We start from the raw sequence: 14,920 nt of genomic DNA, 5'->3' as shown, positions 1-14,920 counted from the left end.
CAATCAGCAGCTGTCAATGCACTGTGATTTCACAGTGCATTATAGGGCACTCTGTGGCTGGCAAACTTGCGAGTGCCTCATGTTCGCTGGAACGACCGCCCGATGTTTGAGTCAAGCTTACATGCAATGAACATCGGGACAATCCCCAAATAGATCACTACTGGATAAAAAGGAATACCAAACATGGTCTCATTTCACAATACGGTATACTTTATAAGTTAAAAGATAAAATCTGCCATCAGGGACACATTGGGTACGAGACTTGGGGGTCTATCAGATAACCAATGGGCAGCAGTCCCCATGGTCTCTTCATCCCCTATGCAAAAGCCAACATAGAACATATATATACCTGAGAAGCCATTTAAATGGAAGCGTAGCCACTCAACCCTATGCCCTAGATGTAATAGACGCCTGGCTAATTTAATACACATGTTATGGAGATGCCCCAAACTCCCATTGATATTTTTCTGTGGGTTGTCTCTACTATCAACGGTATCTTTGGGCCAAAGATGCCGATGGAGCCAGGTATATACCTTTTGAGCATGTCAGACAAAGCTAGGAAAAAATACCTTTATACCAATAGTAAGAAGTCTATTTCAGGCTTGCAAGCTCATCGCATTAAAATGAAATCAATAGACGATGATTAAATGTATTTTTATTTTTCCACAGACAGCACATACTGTGGCTTTTTCAGGGATTTCCCAATGAACACTGCACACACCATGACAACAAGAAGACTAAGACATCCGACAGCCACCAACACCCAGAGCTCCGCAGGGGCAGACTCTTCCCTCGTCACTGCAGCCGCAACATCCCTTTGTGAAGGTCCAATCACAAGCAGAGGTCCCAGAGTGGCCACAGTTTGTCCCTCTTCTGTGTGGGGTTCTTAACAGGAGAAAAGTGAGAGGTCAATACACAATTCCATGCAGTTTAAGAGCTTGCAGTCAACAATCTAGCTTTTTCACAAGTGCCCAGAAGTTAGCACCCATTTAAAGACCCTCAAATCCAAAAATTGTTCCTTCAGTCAATATTGGACAGAATTGGGATGAAACTAAAATGGTTAACTTCATAGGTTGTGGTATGAGCCGTTGGAGATTTTCCCCTATTCCAGTTATGATAGAAGTGACAGTGGGAAAGTTTCCATTGGTGACACGCAATATAAAGCCATCAGGATTCTAGACTTTCCAGCCAGGTTTTAGACCTTCCACTGGTCCTAGTGAAAGATGATCAGCCACGGAGGCTTAACTAGAACCTTCAGGCCACTGGTTGGGGGTGGGGCCCTAATCTAGGACAGTACAGCAAAATCGCCTTCAGCATTTGATCAAAGCAGATACCCATCCTAGAGAGGTTTCGTGAAAAGGGTTATTCTAATGAATCCCTGTGCACCACTCACAATCAGATCACCCAAATCTGGAGGATTTACCTAAAGCAAAAGGAATAATGCAGCTCCCATTTATTACCACCTTTTTTGTGAACAAAGTTTTACCTACAGAACCTTAAGTGATCTATAGGGGAGCTCCCTTAAAAAAAAAAAAAAAAATATATATATATTCAGATTGGCACCCAATGGTTTAAATTCCCGTCCATATCAGGAAAGCTAGCTTCTTCCAAAGCCTTACAGCAGGGGTAGGCAACCTTGGCCCTCCAGCTGTGGTAAAACTACAAGTCCCATGAGATATTCCAAGACCCTGACACAGGCATGATGGGATGATGGGATTTGTAGTTCCACAGCTGGAGGGCCAAGGCTGCCTACCCCTGCCTTACAGGCCTTTAATGTAGGAGATGCCCTTGGTTGTACAACTAGGAGAAACCCCAAATTCATCTCCACAAGTACATCAGTGGAGTTTAAACCCTTCATTACATGCTCAACAGGAGTGGTTTATTTTATTCAGTGCCTGTGTGGGCTACAATATGTGGGCCAAACTAAACCTCCATTATATGGCTGACTCAACTGACACATAACTAACATTTTGAAAGTTTAATAACCACTCTGTATCCAAACACTACTTATTGGTACATAAGCCCAACAGTCTTTTTGAGATAGATACATTTAGCCGCCATTGGGGGGGGGGGGGGTTCAGTTCTCTGGAAAGGGAAATCTCCAGATTAGAGACATCATGGATCCATAGGCTTAAATCATATGGTTTGAATGTTGATGTCAATGCCTGACAATTACTGAGTAGAGAATTTAATCACTTGTGCCAATAAACTTAGCACGAATCTTGGGTGGCAGGTAATGTTCAATTTGTTAATTTTTATTTTTTATTTTTATTTTTATTTTTTATTTTTATTTTTAAACCAAACACCCACATTCCCTTGATTGGTTTTAATATCTAGTGGTTTAGGGCTAAATGACCCAACATTAATTATCAATTTTACATTTGATGTTGACCATAGGGGGGGGGGGGGTCACTTTACCCTGTGAGACCACAGTGATACTCCTGATTGGATTAGAATTCCCCCCCCCCCCCCCAATTAAGTACTTGCCAGGAGGACAGTGCTGCCATTTTGAATGCCATTGTGTACACACACCTCGATACCATCTTAATATGGTCATTATGCACCCAATATTATTGGTTTGGGTGTGGTTTTGTTTGCCAACCACTGGTGACAGTAGTGGTTTGCCAATAGTGTTCTTACTGTACTAGTGACTGTTGGGTCCTTTTAAGAGTATTTCCGTTTAATATGATCTTGTATAATGGTTCCTCCAATTTTGTTCTTATTTTAGTCTAAGTTTGTCTGTATGTTTATACCGTTTTTGCTCAATAGAAAAACTGGGGGGTGGGGGTAAGGGGGGGGAATTAGGTCCTTGTTTTATACCAAAGTTGTCTCCTTAAGATCGCGAATTAGAGACTCTTAACATTTTTATTCATGGCACATTACAAAATGGTAGGTTAGTTTCTCTCCCCTCCCTCATTATGCCAAATTTGGGGTCTACCCGCCTGAGGTAGGGCTTTGGTTGCATATGGAATTTAATGCGGTGAGTCAGCACACCGTCCGTACCCCAGGATGTCAAAAACACGTCGGTAGGAGGTACATGCCGATCTCACTGCGCTGCTAGAATCCCAGAAGCCGGCCTTTTATGCTCTTACAAGCAAGTGCATTACCTTATTTTTATTAAGTGTGCAATTCAATATTATGGAGAGTCTCCTTTCTGGGGCAACTTTGAGTCCCCCTCATTGAATGCGATTGGCTTCTTCGGATCTGGCTCAAGGACCTAGACCATCTGTCCTGCTCCATCATAGGAGAGGCCTTTCCCAGATGAGAGCCATCACCACTTGCCATCTGGCAAGCGTGCAATGTGGAAGGATTTGTGAATCATTGGCATCACGAGAGGACTCCAAGATCCACCAACCTTCATTTTGAAGAGCGATTCACCATTTTAATTTTGGCTTATGCCCATTATGTACTTTGTAATTTGGGTAAATAGCACAGCTCTTTACAGCATAATACCAATTTGAAAGTCACGTCAAAAGTTACTCCATTACCTGTTAATGTTCTCAGTGAAGATCACCTTTAGGAGACATCTAGAGATCACCTACATTCATAACATTGAATCTAGCAGCTGCCAGTTAATAACTCACCATCCAAGACGTCCCTCTTGCCTCTTGGTCTTCCAAATCTGCCCCTTCCTCCGGAAACCAGAACAGTAGGGTTGCTGCAGGTGCCTGTACCACAACACTGGCAGATACTACTGGGGCCCTCAACTGCAGACCAACTAGAGAAGACAATTAGACAAGTCTACATTTAGAAGCAAGACTTGAAGTTCTAGTGAACCAATGCTGTAGAGTAGTATTTGTTAACTTCTTGGAGCAAATGCCTGCGAGATGCAACAGTGCACTTGAGTTAGAGCAACAAGTACTAAAGATATGCTTTTATTAAAAATTATAAACCTTACCTGCACAAGTGCATAGATCATGTAGTTTCATGTGTTGGAAATACAGCCCCCCCCCCATGCCTTGTAACGTACACTCAAGACATGGCACTATACAGGTTAATGCATGACCTCTGACTGTAGCAGAGAGACCAGATATTTTCTGAGACGCTTTATATATCCCACAATCCCTGGATCTGTGTTCTGCAGTAGTGTTGCTCACGAATATTCGCATTGCGAATATTCGACTCGAATATAGCATATTCGAGAAATCGCGCTATATTTCGAAATTCGCGGTGAATATTCGCAATTCCGAATATTCGATTTTTTACAATTTTTTTTTTGAATCAGATCACATCCTAGATATCTCCATCGACGTCTAAAAGCATTGCTGGTATCATTAGAGACCCTGGGCCGAGTAGCTGAAGCGTTCATTGAATTTTCCAGAAAGATCGCAATGCGATTATTCGGCAAACGCAATATCGCGCGATTATTTTCCTCGCCCCGATCTTCCGCATCAGAGCGATTTTTACAGTTTCATTTTTAAAACAGATCACATCCTAGTGATCTCCATAGACGTCTGAAAGCATTGCTGGTATGATTAGAGCCATTGGGCCGAGTAGCTGAAGCGATCATTTTATATTGCCGAATATTCGCAATGCGAATATTCGGCAATAGGAATATTGCGCGATTATTTGCTCCGCCCTTTTGCATCAGAGCCAATCAGAGTTCTCCTTCCACACTCGTCACAGGTTAGCAACCAATAGGAACCTGCCTGCATGGACATTATATAAGCTCACTCCCAGCACCATTTCATTGCAGATTCAGAAGCTGGCTATAGAGTGTGGAGGCTGTTTCTGTGTTCCTGGTTTCCTGTGTCTTTGTTCTTGATTGATTTAGATCATCACCAGCATTGCTATTTAGTGATTCCAGTGGATCTTTTCCAGTATATCAACTGCTTTTTTCAAAGCAATAGACCCAAGAGCTTTTTTCAAAGCTACGTTTTGTGCTGTTTTGTGCTGTTTTTTTCATTTGTGTTACTGTTTGATCCTGCAATCCTCCCTGTTCAGTTATATTTGCAAGAGATTTCAGAACACATATTGATCTGAGCTTTATAAAAGAGCTTTTCTAAAAGCTAAGTTTTGTTCATCTTGTGTTACTGTCAGATCTTGCAGGTTCACTGTTCAGTGATATTTGATAGGCATCTCAGTTCAAATTTTGTTTAGTTTTCCCTAAAGAGCTTTTATAAAAGCTAAGTTTTGTGTTCAGTTTAGTTAAATTTTGTGTAGTAAGTGTACACACTGTTAGTGTACATTTATTTCATCTAGCTTAGCTTAGTGTGTGTTTAGTGTCTGTGTTTTGTGTTTAAAAAAAAAAAAAAAAAAAAAGTTAGTGTTTGTTTAGTGCTTTTTTTTTTTTTCTTTAATTTTGTAGTCCTTGTCTGGTGTACTACTTTTCTTATAGTTTAGTAGCTGTCTGTGTACGTCTTTGTCTGCGTGCCTGTCTTGTAAAAAAAACACAAAAACACATTTTGTTCACATTTTCCCCCCCAATAAAGTTTAACCCCCCCACACACATATCAGCAATTATGAGCGGCATCCGTGGCCGTGGCAGTAGGGGTAGGGGAGTTACTCCCAGTGCTGGATCGCTGCCAGCACGGGGTACCTCTCGTGCCCCTACTAGTGGTAGAGGATCGGGTGCAAGGGGAGTACGCCTGATCCGGGAGTTCTTCCCATCGGGCAGCCGCCCGATATTGCCATCTCAGGCTCAAGTAGTGGTGGACTACATGGGGCACAGCAGTGCCACTGAGTCGTCGGTCCCGACTCACAGTAGTACCACCATTACACCGTTGCCTGTACTACCCCCCCCCAGCCCCCAAGAGTCCAGCATCTTACTGTTCGACAGCGACAGTGATAGGGATCTCTTGGGGGAGGCCATGCATCAGGCAGACCTCCAGCTCTGTCCTGATGGTCAGGACCTTTTTGAAGGGATGGATGAGGAGGATGGGATACCTGCTGGCAGTATCCCAGAGACATCCCTTCAAACTGGTGCTGCTGTTTTGGTGCAGGAAACAGCAGCACCTAGTCAGACCCAGGCGTGGGTGAGGGGACAGCGGAGCCAGGCTAGAGGCTCCATGTCACGTGGTTCCCTCAGACCAACACATCTCAGCCCTTGGTCTGACATCTCTGGGGGCGAAGAGGGTGACCCATCATGGTTGCCATCTGACGCGTCGGCTCACTACGTCAGTGACGACGGGGAAGGTAGGCACCCTGGTGAAACGGTGCGCCAGGTCACCACCAGGGAGACCATCGTCAGGGTCTCCACTGGTGATGGCAGCAGGAGGTGTCAGGAGGAGGAGCAGCAGCAGCAGCAGCAGCAGCAGGCAGCTCCACCTGTGCGCACCGAATCCCAGCAGGTGCAAGTAAGCGTCACCCCATCTGACAGGAGGGCGGTGCTGAAGTCACCTGTCTGGAATTTCTTTACCCTGGTGGCAGACAACCCTACCGTGGCCATCTGCCGGATTTGTAAAGTGAGGGTGAAGAGAGGGAAGTGTTTGGCTCGGGTGGGTACCACAGCCCTGAACCAGCACCTCAGGATAAACCACTGGGCGTTGTATGAGGAGATGAAGCGTGGTGGTGGTAGCAGCGCCACCACCACAAGTGAGCAGGGTACAGCAGCCCCTGCCACATCTTCATCTGTTTCCAGCAGGTCATGCCCCCCCGCTCCCTCTAGTAGAGGTACTGGTACCGGCAGCCAGACCTCTACTTCCACAGCACCCTCCACGTCTGTGTCCCGCACTGCCGTCCGGCGCCAGGCGTCGATTTCAGACGCCTTTGACCGCACCACTCCCTTCCCCCCTGGAGACCGACGTGTGCGTTCCCTCAATGGGCTCCTGGCAAGGGTTATTGCCCAACATCTGCTGCCCTTCAACATAGTTGACAGCAACCCCTTCAGGCAGATGTTGGAGCAGGCCCAACCCCAATGGCGTGTCCCCAGCCGCCATTTCTTTGCCAGGACTGGTGTCCCTGCCCTACACCAGCACATTGTTCAGAATGTAACCCTGTCGCTGGATCACGCTGTCAGCGACAGGGTTCATCTGACAATGGATGGCTGGACCAGCAGGCATGGGCAGGGACGCTACATCAGCTTCACGGCCCATTGGGTTTCCCTCCGAGGCGTCGGTGAGGGATCGTCGGCAACCGATCTTGTGGTGCCGCCCCGGGGTGTCCAGGGGAGAACTGCTGGTCTCCCTCAAGCCACTGTCTCCGCAGCTGCTGAGCCTCCCAGCAAGCGCCCCCGTAGCTACTCAAGTGTGGGGCACGTGCGCTGTCAGGCCGTGCTCCAGCTTGTTAGTTTAGGGGACCGGAGACACACTGCAGAAGAAGTGCTGAAAGCACTTCAAGCTCAGGTCCAGAAGTGGCTGACACCCCGAAGGCTCCAGCCAGGTATGGTTGTCTGCGATAACGGCAGCAACCTACTCGCCGCCCTCCATGCTGGCAGTCTGACGCACGTGCCCTGTCTGGCACATGTCCTCAACCTGGTGGTGCAGAAGTTCCTGCGCACTTATCCAGGGTTGAGTGACATTGTGGCAAAGGCGCGTAGGATTGCCAGCCACTTCAGGCGCTCCCCAACCGCTACCGCGTCCCTGTCCAAATTGCAGCGGAAGTACAATCTGCCCCTTCACAGGCTGATTGTGGACAGTGTGACGCGGTGGAACTCCACCCTCCACATGCTGAAGAGGTTGTGGGAGCAGCAAAGGGCGGTGAGGGAGTACCTGATGGAACTAGGCACTCAGAGGGCTTCACCACAACTCCCTTTCATCGCCTGTGCGCAGTGGGGGCAGATAAACCAGGTCTGCCAAGTGTTGTCCTCCTTCGAGCAGGCGACCAAGATGGTCAGCAGTGAGCAAATTGGCCTCAATAGCGTGCTGCCAATACTGTTCATGCTGGAGAGGACACTAGATCGCCTGCTCGAGGCTGGGGAGAGTGCCTTGGTGGAGCAGGAGGAGTCAGCAATGCTCCACCGAGACCAGGGCCAGGACCAGGAGGAGGAGGAGGAGGAGGAGGATGATGATGAAGAGGAGGAGGAGGTGGTTGCTGGTGTCGTCCCGGAGTCAGGGCCTGGTCAGGAGGGAGAGCCGGTGTTGGGGGCACCGATAGTCCGGGGGTTGGGCATGTCTGAGTTTGACCAGCAGCGCCTCAGGGAAGAAGAGTCGCACCTCATTCACCTGGCCAGCATTGAGGAGTCACAGCGGGCTGTGCTCTTCCCCATGGCTGCCCACATGCTCAGATGCCTCAGGAGGGACCCCCGGGTTAAGACCATCAAGACGAGGGATGATTTCTGGATGGCCACCCTTTTGGATCCCAGGTGCAAGGGGAAACTGGAGCAGTTCATCCCAGCCAGCCGGAGGCAGCACCGGATGGAGGAACTGCAGGCAGCCATTGTCAGACGGTTGGAGCAGGCAACTCCCCGGCCTCCAGTTGTCCCCCCTCATCTCACCCAGCAGGTGGCTGCACCCAGCTGCAGCCGAGCAGGGGACCTAATGGAAGAGATGAGGATGTTCTTCCAAACCGAGCGACCCAGTACCACCACCAGCAGCAGCAGCAGCAGTCACCACCAGCGGCTGGCCCACATGGTGGCAGACTACATGGCGTCCGTCGGTGCTTCTGACAGTATGAGCACCGACGACCCCATGGAGTACTGGGTTGCCAGATTGGACACCTGCCGCGAGCTCGCTCAGTATGCGCTGGAGTTATTGTCTTGCCCCCCCTCCAGCGTACTATCTGAGCGGACATTCAGCGCGGCAGGTGGGGTGGTCACGGACAAGAGGACCCGTCTGTCCACAGAGTCCGTGGACAGACTCACATTCATAAAGATGAATGAGTCCTGGATCGGCGGTGACTTTCTGGCACCCGTCGTCGGTTCAGGGCGCTGAAGGGTCCCTTGCCATGCATTCCCTGATGAAGCCCCGGACCTGATGTATTTACAGTGCTGAATATAACTATTTCAACATCAGAGAAAATCAATGTTAATATTTGGTACAGTAGGCTTTCTTTGCAATTACAGCGGTCAAAAATTTCTTGTAGTTTTACACCAGCTTTGCACACACTGGAGGAGGGATTTTGGCCCACTCCTCCACACAGATCTTCTCTACATCAGTCATGTTTCTGGGCTATCGCTGAGAAACACGGAGTTTGAGCTCCCTCCAAAGATTCTCTATTGGGTTTAGGTCTGGAGACTGGCTAGGCCACGCCAGAACCTTGATATGCTCCTTACAGAGCCAATCCTTGGTTATCCTGGCTGTGTGCTTTGGGTCATTCTCATGTTGGAAGACCCAGCCTCGACCCATCTTCAAAGCTCTAACTCAGGGAAGGAGGTTGTTGCCCAAAATCTTGCAATACATGGCCCCGGTCATCCTCTCCTTAATACAGTGCAGTCACCCTGTCCCATGTGCAGAAAAACACCACCAAAGCATGATGCTACCACCCCCATGCTTCACATTAGGGATGGCGTTCTTGGCATGGTACTCATCATTATTCTTCCTCCGAACACGGTTAGTGAAATTATGATCAAAAAATTATATTATAGTCTCATCTGACCACATGATTTTCTCCCATGACTCCTTTGGATCAGTCAAGACAATTATGTCAGCAGTTATTTCACACCCTATATACTCTTATTAAGACTGCTGTACATCATGGCAACTCCTGCCCATGTGATATGACTCTGTATCAACTACTACTGTTAATACTACTACTGCTGCTTCTGCTGCTGCTGCTGCCCAGTCAAGACACCTATGTCAGCAGTTATTTGACACTCTATATACTCCTATTCCTACTGCTGTTCATCATGGCACCTCCTGCCCATGTGATATGACTCTGTATCAACTACTACTGTTAATACTACTGCTGCTTCTGCTGCTGCTGCCCAGTCAATACACCTATGTCAGCAGTTATTTGACACTCTATATACTCCTATTCCTACTGCTGTTCATGATGGCACCTCCTGCCCATGTGATATGACTCTGTATCAACTACTACTGTTAATACTACTGCTGCTTCTGCTGCTGCTGCCCAGTCAAGACACCTATGTCAGCAGTTATTTGACACTCTATATACTCCTATTCCTACTGCTGTTCATGATGGCACCTCCTGCCCATGTGATATGACTCTGTATCAACTACTACTGTTAATACTACTGCTGCTTCTGCTGCTGCTGCCCAGTCAAGACACCTATGTCAGCAGTTATTTGACACTCTATATACTCCTATTCCTACTGCTGTTCATCATGGCACCTCCTGCCCATGTGATATGACTCTGTATCAACTACTACTGTTAATACTACTACTGCTGCTTCTGCTGCTGCTCTATATACTCCTATTCCTACTGCTGTTCATCATGGCACCTCCTGCCCATGTGATATGACTCTGTATCAACTACTACTGTTAATACTACTGCTGCTGCTTCTGCTGCTGCTGCTGCCCAGTCAAGACACCTATGTCAGCAGTTATTTGACACTCTATATACTCCTATTCCTACTGCTGTTCATGATGGCACCTCCTGCCCATGTGATATGACTCTGTATCAACTACTACTGTTAATACTACTGCTGCTTCTGCTGCTGCTGCCCAGTCAAGACACCTATGTCAGCAGTTATTTGACACTCTATATACTCCTATTCCTACTGCTGTTCATCATGGCACCTCCTGCCCATGTGATATGACTCTGTATCAACTACTACTGTTAATACTACTGCTGCTTCTGCTGCTGCTGCCCAGTCAATACACCTATGTCAGCAGTTATTTGACACTCTATATACTCCTATTCCTACTGCTGTTCATCATGGCACCTCCTGCCCATGTGATATGACTCTGTATCAACTACTACTGTTAATACTACTGCTGCTTCTGCTGCTGCTGCCCAGTCAATACACCTATGTCAGCAGTTATTTGACACTCTATATACTCCTATTCCTACTGCTGTTCATGATGGCACCTCCTGCCCATGTGATATGACTCTGTATCAACTACTACTGTTAATACTACTGCTGCTTCTGCTGCTGCTGCCCAGTCAAGACACCTATGTCAGCAGTTATTTGACACTCTATATACTCCTATTCCTACTGCTGTTCATCATGGCACCTCCTGCCCATGTGATATGACTCTGTATCAACTACTACTGTTAATACTACTGCTGCTTCTGCTGCTGCTGCCCAGTCAATACACCTATGTCAGCAGTTATTTGACACTCTATATACTCCTATTCCTACTGCTGTTCATGATGGCACCTCCTGCCCATGTGATATGACTCGGTATCAACTACTACTGTTAATACTACTGCTGCTTCTGCTGCTGCTGCCCAGTCAAGACACCTATGTCAGCAGTTATTTGACACTCTATATACTCCTATTCCTACTGCTGTTCATCATGGCACCTCCTGCCCATGTGATATGACTCTGTATCAACTACTACTGTTAATACTACTGCTGCTGCTTCTGCTGCTGCTGCTGCCCAGTCAAGACACCTATGTCAGCAGTTATTTGACACTCTATATACTCCTATTCCTACTGCTGTTCATGATGGCACCTCCTGCCCATGTGATATGACTCTGTATCAACTACTACTGTTAATACTACTGCTGCTTCTGCTGCTGCTGCCCAGTCAAGACACCTATGTCAGCAGTTATTTGACACTCTATATACTCCTATTCCTACTGCTGTTCATCATGGCACCTCCTGCCCATGTGATATGACTCTGTATCAACTACTACTGTTAATACTACTGCTGCTTCTGCTGCTGCTGCCCAGTCAATACACCTATGTCAGCAGTTATTTGACACTCTATATACTCCTATTCCTACTGCTGTTCATGATGGCACCTCCTGCCCATGTGATATGACTCTGTATCAACTACTACTGTTAATACTACTGCTGCTTCTGCTGCTGCTGCTGCCCAGTCAAGACACCTATGTCAGCAGTTATTTGACACTCTATATACTCCTATTCCTACTGCTGTTCATCATGGCACCTCCTGCCCATGTGATATGACTCTGTATCAACTACTACTGTTAATACTACTGCTGCTTCTGCTGCTGCTGCCCAGTCAATACACCTATGTCAGCAGTTATTTGACACTCTATATACTCCTATTCCTACTGCTGTTCATGATGGCACCTCCTGCCCATGTGATATGACTCTGTATCAACTACTACTGTTAATACTACTACTGCTGCTTCTGCTGCCCAGTCAAGACACCTATGTCAGCAGTTATTTCACACCCTATATACTCTTATTAAGACTGCTGTTCATCATGGCACCTCTTGCCCGAGTGATTTGACACTGTATTGTCAATGTCTACTACTACTATTACAGCTCAGTCAAGACACCTGTGTCCCAATTTTTTGGTACACTATTGACTACTATGACCACTACTGATGCTGTAAAGTATTCCCCAAGTGTTTTTATGCTATGTATTACTATTACCACTACTGCTTGTAAATCATGCCTGTGTGATACTTAGTGGGAATGCTTTAATAAGCATTCCTAGTATGGATACCCGTAAATGTATTAATCTTAATTAGTGTGAATGCTTTAATAAACATTTCCAGTATTGATATCCGTAAATTTAGTAATCTTATTATTCCTTAAGTTTTTTGGTTCTGCGTAACTTCGGCATACTTCGTCTCGTTCAGCTAATGATGGGACTTGATGGGAGTTTTTTTTCTATTTTTTACACTTTTATAAATTTTAAGCTTTTAGACCCTTTTTTTAAACATTGAAGTCAATGAGAACATCCTTTTCCCCTTTGAATTCACATGCCATGCCAAAAGTTTCAGCTACTTCATACTTTCACTTACAGACACTGAAAAAACTTTAAAGCGGTCACAAAATATTTAGCTATCCGGCTATGACTTTTCAAATCGTTATCGTTTACAATTTTTTGGTGAAAACGCAATTTACGTTTTGCGAATTTTTCACAAAAATGCAATAGGTTATAATGTAATCCTATGGAGGGGATTTAGAGTCTGTCAGGTGACCTTAACATTGGAGATCTTTGTAATTAAAAATATCTTTACAAAAAGGGGAAACAAATTGGTCTCACGCCCACAAGATCTACTTTTCATACACAATTTTTATATCAAAACGTAGCTATGCTTGTCTGGTTTATGGCAATGTGACCAATTCTGCGATACGTATTTTAGTTTTAGTTATTGGAGCAACAGCCAGAAATTATGTCTCATAGACTCTCATGTGAAATTATCTAAAAAATGTTGCTGCAGAACTCACAAAGACGCTCTTTTCTAAATCGCAGACATGGCCACATTTTTAAGTTTATCTACATAAATTTCATATCGATGCGTTTACAAGGGCCGTGTATTTCAAACGGTGTAGTCGTTGTATCAATTGCATGTACGTTTGAGGATTTATTAAGCTTTGTTTGGAGGCTTAAATCATGTATTAGATCTGTGAATTAAAAGCGTTTGTAATGTTATTTCTTTCTATAAATCACTTTCCTGACCTCAGTGCAATATTCCTCCTCACTGACCTGGGGGGGAGGGGAAACCTATTGAGGGGGGAGGGGCGACCAGGAAGTCAGCATACGCTATACTTTGCAGATAGAGAAAGAAGCTGTGTGTCCTAAAGATAGTGTAGTGGTTATGGTGAATGTCTTTGGCAAGGGGCTCACCAATTAAGCTATTCAGCATTCCCACTCGCATTTTCCTCAGGAAATGCATTGTCTAGTTATATTATATTTTAATACTCCTGCTGCTGCCTCCATGCTGAGTAAAGCTTCATGACCTCTCTGGCACAGCGGATCCACCAACAGCCTCCGCTACAAGCTACCAGACCGGATCTAAACAGCAAGTGTAACTATAACAATGAACCTTATGTTAAACACTGTTTTGCGGCATTTATACTGCAACCATTGGGCTGTCTGCAAGAGCTCATCTGCATTCTCTCTCTTTCTTGCTCTCCCTCTCTCTCTCTTTGTATATATATATATATTGTTGCTTTTGTTATGTTCATTTTTCAACTGTTTATTTTGTGTTCGTCGTGTCTGTGTCGTGTGCTTTAGTTTGTCCTAGGTTACTGTTAAATAAAATAATAGTATAAAATGTTTTTGCTTATTATGAAGTTAAATGTGTTGATGTTGATTTGTTTGATGTTAAGTTAGATGTGTTGAAAAACCTACAAATCTATCTCAAAAAGAAATGAAACATTTCCAAAAAATAATATTTATTAATAAAAACATAATTTCAGATATAACTCTGATTGAGCTTCTGTAGGCGCTCCAGCTTCTCTATATTTTTTAATTGCTGCTGCTCCAGCAGCACATTTTGCTGAATAAGGTAGCGGATCTGGCGCTGATTTGCCTGGATCCTCTGGTGGGTTGTCTTTATGAGCGCGGTCTGCCTCCTCATCTTTCCTGATACTGTTAGGATATAATAAAAAAAAAAATTGGATTTAAAATAACGTTACCAAATAAATAAAATTTTTTTTTTGCTTATTAATCAATCATTATCATGTGTATACACTTGTTATGTGTCTAACACATCCCGGGAGTGCAGAATTATTAGGCAAATGAGTATTTGGACCACATCATCCTCTTTATGCATGTTGTCTTACTCCAAGTTGTATAGGCTCGAAAGCCTACTACAGATTAGGCATATTAGGTAATGTACAACTCTGTAATGAGAAGGTGTGTGGTCTAATGACATCAACACTCTATATCAGGTGTGCATAATTATTAGTCAATTTCCTTTTCTTTGTCAAAATGGGCCAAAAGAAGGATTTGACAGACTCTGAAAAGTCCAAAATAGAGAGATATCTAGCAGAGGGATGCAGCACTCTTAAAGTTGCAAAGCTTCTGAAGCGTGATCATCAAACAAAAGAAGCGTGTGGAAAAACAAAGGTGCAAAATAACTGCCCATGAACTGAGAAAAGTTAAGCGTGCAGCTGCCAAGATGCCACTTGCCACAAGATTGGCCATATTTCAGAGCTGCAACATCACTGGGGTGCCCAAAAGCACAAGGTGTGCAATACCCA

General features: G+C 45.3%; 1 protein-coding gene across 1 annotated transcript in view; it reads right to left on the bottom strand.

Moving 5' to 3' along the window:
* Window positions 1-635: 635 nt before the first annotated feature.
* LOC120933589 (zona pellucida sperm-binding protein 3-like) overlaps window positions 636-14,920 on the bottom strand; it is a 62,246-nt gene continuing 47,961 nt past the window's right edge. Inside the window, exons 7-8 of the mRNA XM_040346874.1 lie at window positions 3,585-3,718; window positions 636-885 (exon numbers count right to left, since the gene is read on the bottom strand). Of these exons, the coding sequence (XP_040202808.1) occupies window positions 656-885; window positions 3,585-3,718 (364 nt within the window). The 3' untranslated portion in view covers window positions 636-655. The remainder of the gene's footprint in view (window positions 886-3,584; window positions 3,719-14,920) is intronic.

The sequence above is a fragment of the Rana temporaria genome, chromosome 3 (assembly GCF_905171775.1).
Source record: "Rana temporaria chromosome 3, aRanTem1.1, whole genome shotgun sequence".
Taxonomy (NCBI): domain Eukaryota; kingdom Metazoa; phylum Chordata; class Amphibia; order Anura; family Ranidae; genus Rana; species Rana temporaria.
Note: the sequence above shows the minus strand (reverse complement) of the source record. Positions and strands in the feature narration are given on the sequence as shown.